Below are 18,211 nucleotides of genomic sequence, written 5' to 3'. Positions count from 1 at the left end.
CAGATCAGGTTGCGCCTGGGGCCTCCCAAAATCATGATCCGCCACTGAGCCGACATTACAAGACTGATAATGTTGTAATGAATGTGTGTGTGTTTTTATCTCTTCACACTTTTTTAAATTTAATTTTTATCGCAAAATATGTCGTGTACGTTTAAAAACAATTAATGTTTAATGAAGAGAAAAAGTTATAAATTTTTTCCATATTTATCAGACCACATTCGGGAATTATGCGTAATCGCCGGTAAAAGTGATAAATGTAGTGAAATTTAATCAAACATTATTCATCGAGACGATTGGTGATAGAAGAGAAAGATTCAATAAAAAAACATAGTTCAGTTTTTGACCACTAGGTGAAAAGTGACACTTTTTATCGCAGTTAACTTTTTTCCCATGGTCCAAATAACGTGCTATCTTCCAAGTTTCAATGTAAACCATAACGGGTGCTACATAGGTTGTAGTAGTGTCAACATAAGTAAACTGGCACCAGAGTGGCGTGGTGGTAAGATGCACGTCTACCATCGTGAAGGTTACCGCCATGGTCCCAGGTTGAACCCAAGGGAGAAGAATGTAGATAAGATAGTGTTTTCCCTAACGAGCTTGAGTTGACAGCCGATAGATGGTGCTTTCATTTCCAACCCAACTCGTTAATGGCAGTAAATTGCAATATAGCGATATGGCCAGAGTTGGTGCTTGGTGAAATGATGTAATTATACTGACACTACTCAGACCTATGTAGCGCCCATTGTGGTGACCGTATTTCATTGAAACGTGGAATAAACGTTACTTTTGAACCATGGGAAAAACCTAACTGCGATAAAAAAAAATCGCCACTTTTTTACCTGGTGGTCAAAAATTAAATTACTTTTTTTATTGATTCTTGCTTTTCCCCATGGGTCCATATTTCCTCTTGTATACCAAGTTTCATCAAAATGTCTCTATCAGAATGGGCGCCACATATGTCTGAGTAGTGTCAATTTATTTATAACCTGTAATATCTCATTATTGATTTTCCATTGCACTTTCATGTAAATTGTACTTCATAATGAAATACATGCTCTTATTGTGAGAAATGTTTTCTAATCGGACTAGAAATAATCGTGAACACATTCAATTTCATAATGCTTGGTATATGCCATTTATTTTTGAATTGATAGACTAATGCCATACATGGAAAATTGACATTTACTCTACCACAGGGATTGATTTTTTTTCTTATTTTTATAACCTTTGTTTTATCTTTGCATTACGAGACGCTGTTATCGGAATCGGAACCGGCGAAGATTCTGAGAGTGTCGAAGAAGATCTGCTCTTTCTCCTCGGGAAGCTGCAATGACCCGACGCACATCTGAAAAATTTCGTTGTTGTAGCAGTTGTACCTGTAAAATATACACATTGTATGACAATGATCAGGAAAAAAAGGGCCAAATGTGATCAGAGGAGCCGACGTGAAGATATATATTTATAGATTACCACAATACAGTTCCAGAACATTTATGTGACCCACGGCATATTTGCAGATTACCATGGTACAGTCACAGGGCTCTTAAGTGTCCCGAGGACAGTTATAGATCAACTCGCAGCACATTTCCAGATCATTTGAGTGACCTGCGGCATATTAACAGATCACTTGAATGAACCGCGGAATTCCAAAATCAATGGAGTTCCCACGGCTCATTTACAGATCGCTTGAGCGACCCACGCCACTACTACAGATGCCTTGAGTGGCCCGTGACACGTTTTTCGGACAGTGAAGTGGCCAGCACTCTCCTAAAGGTTGAACATCCTTGCTATAATGATTGTCTGCTCGAATATTGAAACTACTATCTAGACCAGTGATTCCCAACGTGGTCGTTAACGCCCCCAGGGGGGGGGCGATAGAATGTTCCAGTGGGGCGGTATAAGCTAAGGGTATAACATAGGATCCTAGTGATTAGATTGCGTTGGGGGGGGGGCGATGGGAGAAAACATTTCTGACGAAGGGGGCGTTGGGACAAAAAGGTTGGGAAACTATGATCTAGACCATAGTCTCCCAAACTTTTTGTTCCATCGCCCCCTTCTTCAAATTTTTTTTTCTCTCATCGCCCCCCCCCCCCCAACTCAAATAAACCCATAGGACCCTATGTTAAATCAGTTGATTCTATCTCCCCCTTGGACCATTCCATCGCCCACTTTGGGAAACACTGATCTAGACAGTGGTCGGTTTGAGTTGGGGGGGGGGAATTCCAGTATTACGTAAGAAAAATTTCGGCTATTTTTGACCCCCCCCCCTCATGTCAGCAAAAGTAAGCGAAGAACTCTCACTCTTGTCAGCAAAATTAAGTAGGCAGGGCAAAGGCCTCCTAGACTGTACTGGTAACATCTAGGAGACTTCGCCGGCACCCAGATGAGTGCGCAGGGAGATAGAGGGACCCTTGACACCACAGAACATGAAAAATTAAAATATTTTAGTAATAACTAAGTAATTAAAAACTTCTCTGGAAGATTCAACCTCTGCCCCACCTGAACCTTCGATGCACCAGTGTGGCCCCTCAAAAGAAAACCTGAATGCAACCCCGTCTAGAAAAAAAATTTGTCGTCTCCTTAAGTTTGCCACCCACGACATATAATCCCGTCCTGCCCTGATCTTGCTATAACTGTCCCATCCATGTGTGTAAAATATCATAACAGCATAATGCCACCCCCCCCCCCTCCCCAGGCAAAGTAATGTTCTCGGGCTCGTGTACCTGATTTGTACATACTAGAAGAATAAGACCTTCCAAAACTTGAAGAAAAATAGGTAAAGAACAGTATAGAGAGATAAGAGAGAGAGAGAGGAGAGGGACAGAAGCATTGCCCGTTATAGTTTTTTTTTTTTTGCTGTTCTTTCCCAATTTTTGAATTCAAATATCTCAGTCATGACAAAATTGTGAAATTATTTTCAATAATTCTGGAGTTGTTTCTTTCAGTAATCCTGTAACAATTTTTTATTAGTTATAAATTTTCATCAACTATGAAATTATTATTTTCAATAATTCTAAAATTGTTTTTTTCATTATTGAAGACTTTTTTTTTAGCATTTCCGTAAACTCTGTTATTTTGTGTAAATTTTGGATGCCGAATTCGGCCTCTTAAATTTGTAGCCTATAAGAAATCATGGGACCTCAAAAACCGCTTTGGCTCAGTGTCCTCCGACGGCCCTTTTAATGTATCAAATGCACAGCATTACTATTGAATCTGGAAAGTAGCTCACATTTCTAAATACAGCAGTACAGATTTCAGTGGCCAGAGCTCTTTAACAATTTTTTTTTTTGGAACTTAATCGTTTTTCTATGTATAATATGGGTATTTTCTAAAAATTGGTCGGCGACACACAGGAAAAAGCTCGGAAGACCACCAAATGTGGTCTTCTGAGGGCAAGCCCGTAGCCAGAAATTTCGTTCGGGGGCAAAATGATAGAACAATAAATTTGGCCATCTTTTTTCTCGGTCATTTTCTCACATTTTAGTGGGGGGTGGGGGGATCCCCCAAGTCCCCCCTCGCTACGACCTTGGCTGAGGGGTCTGTGCCCCGGGCGCTGAATTTACTCTTTTTTCTGATTCAAAATTACTGGGATGGGCCAAAATGAATACTGGCACCGGACGACAGAGTGAATTTTCGTTTCCAGTTGCGGCTCCGAGAGTATGAAAGCAAGTATTCTCTTTTACCTGCATGATGAATGTATGACCGGCTCTCGGAACATCTCGTAACACGTCTCGCAAACCTTGTCCAACAGGGCGAAATGTCCTCGGCTGTAAGTGCCAGCACAGCCTCTTTCGATGAACGTTCTGCGATCGAAACGGAATCCTTCCACAGTTGCCATCAGCAAGAACAAGTAAATTGGCAAGCCAAGTACGCGGAACATCTCTGTAACAAAAGAAGAATCACAACAAATTATAAGCATATTTAAATCAATTCAGGACATGTTAATCGCTTCGCTTACAAGCGATTAGCAAGAAATTCGGATAATCTCTGTTTGACGAATCGGTGATAAATATGATAACCTTGTCCTAACCTAACCGCATGTTTGAAAAAGGAAGGAAGGAAAAAGTAGAAAAGTAATAAAAAAAACAAATGAAAGAAAAAGGGAAGCATTATAATATACCAAGTATAAGAGAGATGTATACTTATCTATTATATACTCTTATCTCCCCCCCCCCCACTCTCTCTCTTGTAATACTTACAGATAATAGAGTAGGTACGAAGTAGATTTCTCTTTTCACCCTCACTTAATTGTTCTCTTTCGCTCCTAGATGTGTGCAGCAGGATACATCACGGAGGTAAAAAGAATTAATACCTAGGATTGCAACAAAGCTTCGCGGTGATGAGGAGAGAGGAAAAAAAACAGAAGTTATTCTACTAGTTTTTGGACGCAATATTACGTCCTTGATCGTGAAGTGGTTAAAACTCTATGCCGAAGTAATTCGCAGGGCATTGTAGGGCCTGATTTCGGCATTTGCGAAGGATTTGCACTAGGCCACTAAATATTGGGGGGGGGGGGCGCATAAAAGGCATTAAAATATGTACACTGATTACGAATTTCATTCCGACTTTTACTGCTTAACAAAAAACGTTGGCTTAACATTCTATCAATTTATATGTATGCCGCATGCAAATGTATGGCTTATGGCTCATTAAAAAGTCCACACACAAACAGTGCCACACCCTAGGCTAGAGTTTCTGATGCTCGTCCACAAGTACTCTTTAGAGAGCCTACGTTTGTTTTCTTGTAAATTTGTAGTAAAAAAATTTAAAGTGATTAGTCAGGGCATTTCTTCCTAGAGGTTCAATGGTCAGAGTCACTCCATTGTAGGATCCATGTATAGATCAGTGTTTCTTTACTTTTTTTTCGCCCCATATCCTTGTACTTAACTGGAAGTAACGGCTTACACAGGGTGATTCTAGAATTTCCATTGGCCACATTTTACTGGTGAACCGTTAATCCTATAGGCACACTACCAATCATAAAAATCATCCAAATAACGTGTGGACCTCAGATAAGCGTTGTCCGTTACTTTATGCTGTTCTTTTAGAATTTTTCTCCACTTTTTGAATTTAAATATCTCAACGAATATTACACTTCTCACCATGAAATTTTCTTTGTTGGTCTCAGGAGAAACAGGGCAACAACTTTCTGACTGGGTTTTTGAGGACAGGGCGTCTGTATAAAAAGTTATTTTTATTTTAGTAGCTAAAAAGCCGCTTGCAATACGAATGATGTACCTGAGGTCCACACGTTACTTGGATACTTTTTATTAGGGCTGGGAATCGATTAAAATTTTTAACTGGTTAATCAAAAATTTGTAATCGATTATTTGAAATTTAATCGAATATTTTTTGACTATATAATACTTGTAGATGCTATAAAAATATATTTTATTCATTTCACTTGCCTATTCGGTAGATGTAAACATATATGGGAATAGGTTTAGAAATAAAGGCTGCCCGCTCCAAACAATTTAATAGGCTGAACATAATTGCCTAAACCTGTAATTTCTTCACTTTGATCTTGTCGTTTTTGGAAAAAAAAAAAAATCGGTTATTTTTGGTTATTATTCACTGATTTCGAACCCACTTTCTATTGTACTGTTTTTTGCTTGTTTTACTAGAAACTCCTCTCGAGGAGATGAACTGATGCTTCCAAGAATACAAAAAACTAATGTTCATAGCGGAGACAATAAATTACGGTCGTCTTCTCTAAAACTCCTTTGGTATAGAATATCTGATACTACAGGGGTCTTCAACCTATGGCCTGCGGGTCAAATGTGACCCTCCGCGCTTTGTTTCCGTGACCCGAAGACCATGCGTAGAAAATAGCTCATTTACATAGAAAAACGGTTGAATTCCAAAAAAAAAAAAAAAAAATTCGATGGAAAACCTCTTTGGCCACTGGAATATGTACTGCTGTGTTTAGAACTGAGATGCTTTCCAGATTCAATAGTAATGATGTGCATTCGATGTATTAAAAGGGCCGTCGTAACAAATTCTGGGAATTCTAGGCCAAAACATTTTTTGAGGCCTATGTGATTTCTTATAGGCTGCATATGTCGAGAGGTCAAATTCGGCATCCAAAAGGATAATAATTACAGAAATGCTAAAAAACACCCTGATGAAATAAGTTATTTTAGAGTTATTGAGAAAAGTAATCTTGGTGTTATTGAAAAAAACAATTTCATAATTGATGAAAATTTATAATTAATGAAAAAATAGTTACAATTACTGAAAAAAAATAATTGCAAAATCTTCTGATAGCAATAATTTCAGTTATTGAGAATAACTTCAGAACTGTCAAGAGTAATTTCAAAAATGTTAAAATTCATGGGAAAAAAAAAGAATTTTTGAAAAAAAATGATTTCATAATTAATGAAAATTTAAAACTAACGAAAAAATAATTTAAGAATAATCGAGAGGGATTTTAGATTTAATAAAAGAGATAATTGATCAAAAAGAGTTAATTAATAAAGGAAGAGACAGTGAGAGAGCTATTGAAAAATGAATAATAATTCGAATTTAATGAAAGAAATGAATTCAGAGTAAATAAAAGTGTTCAATAAATTTGAAGAATCTAGTTTAATAACCGAGAAAACTACGGTATGGCTTGGTGGCTTCGTGGAAAGTTTAATTTAGCCCTCAATGTCTGAAAGGTTGAAGACTACTGTGATATAACTACGATTTCTGAAAGTATATACTGTATATAAGTGCGGTATATACTCGTGTATATATAAGTCGAGTATATTTGTTCAGAAAATCTTTCATTTTCTGGGAGGATCCGCTTATACTACTCAGATCAGTTTTTAAGGGAAAAATTCAGCCCGAGTTTTTCATCACCTTCCACTTCCCTCTACAGTGAAGTGCACTAAGCTAGAGTTCACTTAGCACACGAAAAAAAAGTCGTGTTTCAGCATCATGGGGGGATGGCGGCCCTCAGGTATAGCAATACACTAAGACCCCTACAAATCGGAAGGGATTTCCAAAGAAAGTACACTATTAACCCACGCAGCACGATAATTACAACAGTTTATGGCCCGCAGACGGCTGCCATCTATTAAATCCGGTCAGCAGAGACTGAACATTTTGTACAATTATGCTTTTTTGCCCATGCTGTAGCCATTGGTATGATGGAAAACATTTTAACGCTGTCTCGTAAAGCGGAGATTGAGTAAATGGGAGGAGGAAAAATATTTGTAAGGTTTTGATCATTTTTCATTGTAAAAAAATTTTATACCTCAGAAATATAATTTTTTTTTTCCTCCTTGCGATAGGGAGATGCTCCAGACGAACTTGAATATGACTGCAGCATGGGCTAATGAATGGAGCATGACATTTAGTGTTGATAAGTGCATGGTCGCTTATTTTGGTTCAAAGAACTCCCACCCCCATTTCACTTACGAGGTGAATGGTATTGCGATCCCAGATGCAACGAGGATCACCGATTTGGGAATTACCATTAACGAGCGGCTTAGGTTTTCTGAATTCTTCTATACCGCGGTGGTCCAAAAAGCAAATAGACTACACATTTTGTGTCACACGTCTCACAAATAACAGAGACATGCCACCCCCCCCCCTCCTTAGGTTGAAATCTTTAGCGGGCCCACGAAATCAAACTTTTCACGGTCACTTATGTAGTGAATTTATAGCATTAAAAAACTAAAAATGACAGTAATTGTTCTGAAGCCGTGTCATCCCCACCCTTGGGGGCCAAGCACAGAGAACTGACTAGTTCAACATGCCCATTAAAGTAGGCCTACAATTTAGAAGAAGTCCAAAATTTTCTTTTGCTTCAAGAACTTATAGCCGTCTCAAGACAGTAAATTTGCCGACTAGACGTTTTCGGTAAACCGATGTTTCGGTTGATCGGTATTCGGATATAATAGATGCTCCACTGTTTTGATTTTTAAAAAGATCTCTTCACGTTCTCCCAAAAGTCATCCTTCCACTTTTCCAAGGCTTAGTTTGTCCTGGCACAGAGTACGCCGTTCGGTTTTGGAGATCATATCTTAAGGATATAGACTTGGTTCAGAGTGTGCAAGAAGAACCACTACAACACTGGCGAATATGCAAGGCTTGAGCTATGAAAAAGAAACTTGATTTGTTGAATGTTTTCTTCGAAACAACGTATTCGTCGTTGAGATATGATTGAAGTATTTGAGATTTTCTAGGGGATCGATATATGATGGATTGGGAAATATTGTTACGCCGTATTTCAAATGTTTCGACCCGGGGACACCAGTTTCGATTATTTAGGGATAATTCTAGGTTATTGTGGCGCAGGGAGTTTTTCCTCCAATAGGGTTGTAAATGCATGGACTAGTTTAGTTTTAGATGCCGTGAATTCCCCCCTCCCCGATAGACAGCTTCAAGAGGAAATATTATAAGGTACCTGGGAGTAATCGAAAAGCTATCCATATTTAACGAATGACCACCATTATTACCCGGGCAGATATTTTAGTAGTTTAGTTACTTTTCCTGGCTTATTATTGTTAGGCTATATTGTTATTACTATAATTTTATGGGCATTTTTCTTGTACTATGTAAATTCCGCTTTTTTCCCAGCCACCCTGTTGGGCAATTTGGCTGTTGTGGTTTCTAATTTTGTATTTGTATATAATGTACTAATTTTTTAGGACCGACTTATACACGAGTTTCCAATTTTCTATCGTTTTGGTGGTCCTCAAGTTGGGTGGTGGGGGGGGGGGCGGCTTATACATGAACGGGCTTATACACAAGTATATACGGTATGTAAATTGGAAAACTAGTAATTTCAGCCCTGTAGGAGGCCCCCATAATATCACTTTGCCCGGAAGCCCATGATGGTGTTAAGTCAGCCCTGAGTAAGCCTGACCCTGCGATTATTGTTTGGCTTCTACGGGTATGAAAAAGATGAATAAAAAAAATAAGAACATAAAGACTACTTACTTTTTTTTAGAGTTGACCGAACTGGAGATTTAATGACTTCTATGTCGATGGAATACTTTGGACTGTGATGCAGACTGTAAATGCCCGTATTTATACATTTGAGACATTGTACTCTTCCAAGGGTGTACACGCGTCATGGGAGGGTCGAGAATCGTCCACACATGTAATCCCTCTCTCTTCTCTCACCCACAGACAGTATTATAATTGCGAGCTCTACCATATAATTATCATCAAGCACTTGAAAAAGACGAATTTCATAGGACATAATGAATAAGATGATTTGCATATGCTGTGAAAATAAAAAAAAGATGTATGGACATACGTGTTAAAAATAGTAAAATGCTGGGAGCACCGACATTAAAAAAGCAAAATCGGGATAATCGAAGATGATGATAATTATGCATGCGCAACCGTATTCAATCGGAGAATTATGGACTATTTATTCTCTGGCACGTGGTGCTCAGTTAATTTTTTTTTCAGGAGACCGTGTGATTAAATGTATTTCTCTTGTTTCTATATATTCCGGAGAACACACGTCAGACATGCATGTAATTTATAGCGACGTTTCCTGGAAAAATATTTTATAAAACCCAGTTCTTGGAATTCAGCGTGGTCGTATAAAAAAGCTGATTCCCAGATGTTGGGCAATAAGGTGATGAAATGACGTCGATTACTTAGCTTTTTTTTAACAGTGAAACTCGGTTATAACGACATCGAAGATTTGAAGAAATTTTGTTGTTATAAATAAGGTGTTGCTACAACAAAAGTTGGCGTTTTAAAGACCTTTTAAATGTGGCAAATATAATCAGGTGCGATCAAATAAGATGTATGAAGTTTTTGTTTTTTACTTAGTTATTTTTTTGAAAAACTTTATTAATCGTGAGAAAATGTTGCATGATAACGGGAAAATTCATCAAGAGATGACCGGAGATCTATACTCATGAACACGAAGTATTCAGCGAATAATTACTACACAATTTCAAGGACAGAATGGAAAAAAGTGTTGAATGGATATAAACAAATACTACATCGAAATTAATTCTGCATCTGTGCAATGAATGAATATATTCAATCAGATGTATATTGATGGGCGTGAGATAGAAAATACAACATGTTGACTGATTATTCACGGAAATTTAAATGATAAAACTTAATTTTTCGATCTTTAAAAAAACCATCGCAGATATTTTGCTCCCTTATTTTTGAACTTTCGCTTATAGAGATGTATAACGTGAAATTCGCGAAATAATTTGGAAAAATTTCTTTTCCGATTAGCCTTCGTACTTGTTTTCCATTTCGATTGAGAAAAATACCATTAATACCCAAAAGGTTTCGCGGTTTTTAACATTTGTACCTCTTGTTATTAGTATGCTGTACTCAGATTTGATATTATCGGAAGCATGTCTTACGAAAATTTAATCAAGTGCATAGCAAACATATATATACAGTGTGTCCTGTAAGCAAGGGCCGTTACTCCCCTGGCTTTAGAAAATACACTAGCAATATACTGAAGGCGCTAGCGCGTTTCGAAACGGTCGCTCCGCAAACGTTAAAACGGCATTTCTGTTGAAATTTATCGGGAAAAAAAGAACACCATACATGCAAATGTAACCTGGGGAAATCTCGTCTTCCACACTTGCTGTTCTGGCAGTCCTTGTACGACCTGCATCAGACTAGGAAGCAAGAAAGGATCCCGTTTCGCGCAGCTGCCGATGCAAGCGCGAAAATGTTTTCAGATTGTGCAACCATCTGTGGGTGAAAACGCTCACCGTACATTCGTGCTGCCTCTGTGGTACTTCCGTTTGGAGCTCTGTAAATGAAATACATGTCTGCTTTTCAGTATTACTAAAGTGCGCCATTATCCCGCACATTACGACTCTCTCTCTCTCTCTCTGTTACACGCTGAAATAACTTCACAGGGCTGGCGTCCGCGCCTTTTATTCACTGTGACGCAGATTTGCATACGGTTTCTTTTTCTTCCCCAGGATACATTTGCATGCATGATGTTCTTTTCGTCTCGATAAATTTCAGCCGGAATGCCGTTTGTGGAGCGGCCGTTTCGAAATTCGCTAGCGCGTTTCATGTTAGACCATGCATTCTTTGATGACAATTGTTTGTATTGGTATGTACTATCACCTCTTAGTTTTTCCCATCTTTTCTGAATCACCCTGTGTATATACATACATTGAGCACATGTGTTTTGCCCTCCCCCGGAAAAAGTTCAAATGACGGCCACGCCTGCACCAATATACCGCCAACGGAGTTCGAACCTGGATCTTTACGGTTAGAGTCCAGGACGATGCCCACACATCCGCAAAGCGGCCACCACACCTACCACAATACAATACCCTGCACCCTGGTCACGAGCATTTTGGCGTATGCAAGATCGACCTTTAGAGGGGGCACATTAGGCTTGAGGAGCACAAGGAATCTCTCCCACAGAAAAATTTTGAACTACTAATCTTCCAAAAGCATCTTAAATTAAAACAGACATATATAAAGATACCATACAGTATAACGGTATTTTCTCTCGCTATTTAAATTACTTACTAAAATATATTTGAATATTTTTAATTTCCGATCATCTTGAGGAGGGCATGCCCCCCCCCCCCATCCTTCCTACGTTCTCTCCTGCGTACGCCTCTGGTTACAAACGTATGAACTCAGGGATGTCAATTCATTTGAAAATTTTACAGCAACGTATATGAATAAAAAGGTAGGAAAAACTTATCTTCATGTGCTACGCAATGTAACAAGATATACGCAGCATAACGCGGAGAATCACGATTTTAGAAACTAGGGAATGAGGAGTGATTCTTGGATAAGTGAATTTATTATAAGTGAATTTCGTCTTTGAATTTATAATAAATGTTAATTTTCATGTTTTCTAAAAAAATTGAGCAAAAGCACATTTGGGATACTTAATTCAATACGATTTTTCTTCAAATTATATTTCATAAATTTTAAGTAGAATTTTAATGCTTTATAATAGTTTATATGATACATATGTGCTAAATAGCTCACTTAAACCTTTGAAGGGCACACAGTCTTCCAAAACCCACAGGGAAAAAAAGTAAACAGGTGCTCCCACTATGGCAATCCCCCCCCCCCCTCCACACCAAAGAAAAGATTTGATACATTTACTCTCATCAGGGCGTTTTAATTTAGGAAATTCTCTCGCGATATCTCTTAAATCATCAATGTTACCCCCCTCTCCTTCCAAGGGGGATTATGACCAACACTTTGGGAGTCACTGTATCAAGGTAATAGAGGTGAAGAAAACTCTTTTCGATAGTTGGATGTTAACGGTGGCAAAATATTATTCGCGCCTCGGGCGCTAAGTTCTAGGACTAGCCCTGCCTGTAAGTCCTGATTCGGTGTTTATCGCAACAACCGTTCGTCGTAGAGAGTTATGGTTCAATTTGAAAAAAAAGGTCAAAATATGTTCATTGTGTACCAGTTTCGAGGGTTAAAATAGTAATAAAATAAAAAAAACTAAATTTTTATATGCCTAAACATTCTTCAATTTTCAATTGAAAATTTGTTGCCCTGTTTCTTCTGAGGCCAACAAAAAAGTTCCATGTTTCTAAGTGCAAATATTCGCTGAGATATTTGAATTCACAAATGAGATATTAAAAAAAAAAAAAACCATTAACAACATAAACTAACTCTTTTCCCTCATTTATGCTGTCCTTTCCAAAGAAAAAGAACAGCATAACTTTTTTTAAATTGGAACCATACCTTTACTACGAACGGTTGATGAGATAAGGACCGCATTAGGACTTGGAAGACTTACAGAACACCCTGCATATTGCTGCACCGATGGGATCCAATTAAGTGAAGAAGAATTCATTGAACTTTTTCCCCAAATTATATTAACAGTAGGCGAAAAAGGAAATTAAACAATAAGTAAAAGACTATAAAAAAAATTATTAATACAGATAACTGTGGAATGGAAAAAAGATTAAAAACACCACTGCTTTAAGTCATTCTTTTGATCATTTACACGTATACACCTGTTCTAGGTCATTCTTTTGATCATTTACACGTATACACCTGTTCTAGGTCATTCTTTTGATCATTTACACGTATACACCTGTTCTAGGTCATTCTTTTGATCATTTACACGTATACACCTGTTCTAGGTCATTCTTTTGACCATTTACACGTATACACCTGTTCTAGGCCATTCTTTTGATCGTTTACACATGCTCTAGGCATGGCCGATGCTCAGAGCATCGCTGGCCCCTAGGCCAACTGATTTTTCTGAGGCCTTACCTGGTAAACTCTCGAAAACTTCACCTGGATCTCAATTTTGTGAGGTTCCCTTTTTCTCTTGAGGTCCCCGGGCCGTGTCCGGGTGAGCCCATGCGTTAAGATGACACTGGCTTTAGGTCACTCTTTTGGTTTAAATGCTTTCACACTCACTAGGTCAGTGGTTCTCAAACTTTTTTGACTCGGAGAGCCCGGTAGGCATATTTTTTTTATATTCATCACAGTTACTGATTTATTTTTATTATTTAAAATTGCTTACTGTGTAATAATTTTTTTCAAATTAACTGGTTTTTTTTTTGTTTTCGTCGAGCGGCAGCTGAGCATCGGTTGAAAACTGCTGCTCTGGGTCATTCTTTGGTCATTTACATGCTTGCACATGCGCTAGTTCACTCACTGACCTCTCACTATCTAAGTCACTCTTGCTCACTCGCTTGCAGACTCTCAAGTCACTTTTTTTTGCCACACATAGCCGTCTGAGCAAAGGCAGATTTATTGAAGGTTGCACAAATTTTGCTGCCATTCTACTAATATTCTACCACTCATTCCTCGAATTTGCCGCCCTGGGCTAGAGCCCACAAAGCACCCCCCCCCCCCCCGTAAATACACCACTGGAAGTAACCACATATTGTTTTCTGCTAATGGTTTGTATTCATCAGATAAGGATGTAATTCATGTTTTGAACATTGAATTTTTCTCCTTTAACCCACTTTTGACTGACGTTGCATTTGCGCGATGCTTTGTTTGATAATTAATTTCAATAAATTTTCCGACAAATTTTGGATGAAATTGATTTTTGGAAAACAAAAGGTCTAATCAATGCCATAGATTTTTTTGAAATATTTTTACAAAGAAATTTTTATTTTTCTATGACTTTTCAAAAATGAAATCTTTTGGAAATTTCATCCTAATTTTCGATATGGAATTTTTTTTCCCATTACCTCGAACAAAAACAAATATTTTAAAAATCCAAAAAAATTGTTTTTCTGTCGTGCTTTTTGTTACATGATACACAAGGTTCCCAAAATCATAATTACTAATTATTTATTTAAATGATGTCAATAAACTTAAATTAATTAAAAAGTTAATTGGATGGAAATTTACAGTAGTTACAAATAACAACATGCTTAACTAATGTTAAGAGAATTTTTTTTCTGCCCGAAATATACTATGAAACTGAATTTTCTGGATGTTATGCTAAACTAATATTTGGAAAGAAAAGTGATTTGTCGATTCCCAGAGGGGACAAATCACTTTTATTTCCAAATATTAGTTTCGGCATAACATCAAGAAAATTCAATTTCTCAGTATGCTTACTAATGCCCAATTTTTTGAAACATCTCAAATGTTATTTTAGTAACCAGTTACATATCATATATAAAAATTGTGCAATTCGGTCTTGAATAAGAGCGTAAAAAATGGGTTAAAAGAATTTATCTCGGTTATAAATTCATTGCCTTCTTTTATGTTGAAATTACAACTTTTTCCCAGTAATGAATACAGGGTGTCCTGTAATTCTTACTTCGGCCTTTATCTCACGTCAACCGTTCGTCGTATATATAGAGGTATTGTTCTAATTTTAAAAAAAATGCTGACAATGTGTTGAGAAATCACTCTATACCAGTTTCTAGAGTCAATAACTTTCAATCAGAAAGTTTTTGCCTTGTCTCTCCTGAGGCAAAAAAAATGTTTCCAACTGGAATATTTGTCGATATATTTGAACTCAAAATTATGAAAAAGCAGCATAAACTATCGGATAACGGTTCTTTCCCTCATTTCCTCATGAAGAAAATTTTTTGGCTCCTAAAAGATCTGGCAAGAGCCTATAAGTTGTTTTTCCATTTGTCAAACCCTGTTCTAGCACAACATACTTTTTGATAATCATTAGGGCTGAATGAATCAATTCCAGGACTTTGCCACTGGATTTATCCCGTTGCCGAGATCTCTTCCAGCCCAGCTTCAGTTAATCATTAGGGGTAAAAACTGCTTGGAAATGTTCCATACGAAAATTCATTTGTTCCCTAAAAAACTAATACATTCTGCAAAACAAGAAAAATGATCAAAAAATTTCCTCTTCTTTATTTCCGATAAAGTTAATTTTAGTGAAATGAGATATACTAATACAATTAAAACTATTTTAACCACTTCACGTACAAGCTTTTGGCAATAAATTTGGATTATCGCTATTTGACGAATCGGTGATAAATCTGGCGACCTTGTCCTAACCTAACCACACGTTAAAAAAGAAAGTTTGGGGAAAGAAAAATGTATATCGAAGTACATAAGTTTCTTTTCATCCCCCTCAACCTACATGTTCTCATTCGTTCCTGCGTGTATATACTGTAATAGAAAGATACATTACATTACACAGGGATGGAAAGTGACAAAGTCCATTTCGGAGCAGCAAAATATAGGATTCGGACCAGATATTTATAAATTGGAGCAGTGAAATTATCACAAGAATATTTTCGTTAACCCCCCCCCCCTCCTTTTCAAAATAAAACAATGCACTGTCTTTTGGCGATTCAGCACTCATTATCTGGCGAATTTGGCGATTCAACGCTCGTTATTCAGCAAAGTTTCTAAATAGAGCATTCGTAATTCGGCGGATATGCTCTTTTTAATCCCGGAATGAAATTTTTTTCACGAAACATCGGGATTTTATACGCAATGACGATCATCTACAGTAATTTCTGCTGCTTCCAGTGGCGACTTTTTTTTTGACAACGCGGAAACTAACTCACATTTGCGCGTTAAAGCTGAAACACCATCGCAAACCGTCTTCACTTGCACGATCACGGATATTATCGGGGTTTCGCGATGGAAAGCCCGATGAGGAGCCGTAAATACAGTGGAATAAAGCACGCTCTTCTCGGAAAGAATCGTTTCGCGGCAAGCAGGAACAAAAAAGTTTTGGCGTCCTTTCCGAAATTCCGGGCATACTGAAGCAAAATTGGCTATTCGGCACATAAAAATACGAAAATGCACTATTGAAGCAGGATGGCGCAAAATGTTCATTTTTGGCGCAGAGTTCCCACCCCTGCATTCCATAGAAAGAGAGGAGGGGAAAAATTTAACTTCTGTTGATAGGATTATATAAATGCTTCACGATAATTAAGAGAAAGGAAAGAAAAAGAACCCCAGTTTGAATTTATTCCACTTGGATTTGCACGTAATATTACGCCCGTGATAGTAAAGGGGTTAAGTCAACAGCTGTAGCTTGAATTCAAATTCAATTTACCAATTGCCAAATGTATAGGCCTTTCATAGAAAGCAGAAAGCTTTTTTTAAAAAAAAATTTTGGTTCCTGTACCAAACTGAAAGTTTATTGCCTTAAAAACATGTCCCACAAGAGAAAAAAAAAACGAATTTATTTTCCAAGTTGACGCTAAAATGGGAGTATAGTCGAACCTACTCAAAGCTAACTTTACCATAATTTTCGCTTGATACGAATTAAATATTTTTCACGTTGGACATAATAATCAATTCACTGTTTTGTAGGTTAATATAAAATTCGTTTGGCATGAAATATTTTCTGTATTTTTCGACCTCGTAAAGAAGTTCTACTGTATTTTGGATATTTGTCGCACACGAGGGCTGATTAAACAGGGACCTACAATTTATTGCCGATTCCGTACGGCAGGCTTGTTTTTTATACTCATCGAGAGGTTGGCGCAAACCCCTCGATGGCGGTAGCAATTTTTTCTGCGGTCACGTCACCGTTTCTGTTGTACCCGTGTCAGGAAAGTTTTCTGACAAGGACGAACCGGGTATCGAACTCGCGACGCCTCTAACATCCTTTGGTACTTTAGGAGAGTATCTTATCGACCTGGGCTACCGCAACCCCGACTCAGGGGTGGGAAGTGACTAAGTCCATTTCGGAGCAGCAAAATTCAGGATTTGGAGCAGCAAAATATGGGATTAGGAGCAGATATTTATAAATTGGAGCAGTAAAATTAACAAGAATATTTTCGTTAACCCTCAACCCTTTTCAAAATAAAACTGCACTGTCTTTTGTGATCAAACATCTTTTCGTCAGCTTGATTTTTCTTGTTTTAGGCTTTTGACACCTTGTTTGAAACGCGGCTGTCATAAAATTTTTTGCACCCGTCTATTTAAGATGATTTTTGCTTACTGAGGGCACTATTTGCTGCCTTGAACAGCAGCACTTCAAATGGGCTAAAAATTCTTTATAAGTTTTTAATTTTTTTATACTTGGAAAGAAATTGTTGCAAAATGGGACAGAATTTCGTTAGAATCAACTTGATGTTTGGTGATTCAGCAGTCATTATCTGGCGATCTGACACTCGCTATTTGGCGAGATTGACGATTTAACGCTCGTTATTCGGCGAAGTTTCTAAACTAACATTCTTAATTCGGCGGACATGCGATTTTTACTCCCGGAATGAAAATTGTTTTCACGAAACATCGGGATTTAACACAATGACAATCGACTACAGTAATTTCTGCTGCTTTCAGTGACTTTTTTTTTTTAAACGGAAACACTCGAATTTGCACTTTAAAGCTGAAAGGCATTACAAACCATCTTCAGTTCCACGATCACGGACAATATCGGGGTTTCGCGATGGAAAGCCCGATAGTATAGTGGAATAAATGAGCCCTTCTCGTTTCGTGGCTAGCAGGAACAAAAATGTTTTGGCGTCCTTTCCGAAATTCCGGGCATACTGAAGCAAAATTCGCTATTTGGCGCAGAAAAATGCGAAAATACGCTATTGGAGCAGAATGGCGCAAGATATTAGTTTTGGCGCAGAGTTCCACGATCTGTATTCCTGCCGACTGTATTTTGGGTTGTTTTTCTGTGTTGATGTCATAATACATTAAAAACCCATTAACGGTCAATCCTCCATTACGGACAAATATTTCTGCCCCACCTGTGTTCGCAAGAGAGGTTTTACTGTACATCCAGGCAGAACCTATTATTTCCGGATTCGAAGAAAGCTTCGAGAAAAACTTCTTGAACATAAATTTTAATCATAAAAAAATTATA

At 37.7% G+C, this 18,211-nt stretch overlaps 1 protein-coding gene across 1 annotated transcript; it reads right to left on the bottom strand.

Annotated features, from left to right (window-relative positions):
- Nucleotides 1–1,145: 1,145 nt before the first annotated feature.
- On the bottom strand, nucleotides 1,146–8,979 carry LOC149075471 (crustacean hyperglycemic hormone B-like). The gene is made up of 3 exons (XM_089245405.1): nucleotides 8,932–8,979; nucleotides 3,684–3,882; nucleotides 1,146–1,376 (listed from the first exon to the last, which is right to left on the bottom strand). Exons 2-3 carry the CDS (start codon nucleotides 3,878–3,880, stop codon nucleotides 1,244–1,246), a joined length of 330 nt encoding a protein of 109 aa, XP_089101531.1. The 5' UTR covers nucleotides 3,881–3,882; nucleotides 8,932–8,979; the 3' UTR covers nucleotides 1,146–1,243.
- Between the last annotated feature and the right edge of the window lie 9,232 nt (nucleotides 8,980–18,211).

This window comes from Pholcus phalangioides, unplaced genomic scaffold (assembly GCF_987345545.1).
Source record: "Pholcus phalangioides strain wild (caught in Gottingen) unplaced genomic scaffold, Ppha-v1.0 ptg000015l_1, whole genome shotgun sequence".
Taxonomy (NCBI): Eukaryota; Metazoa; Arthropoda; class Arachnida; order Araneae; family Pholcidae; genus Pholcus; species Pholcus phalangioides.
Note: the sequence above shows the minus strand (reverse complement) of the source record. Positions and strands in the feature narration are given on the sequence as shown.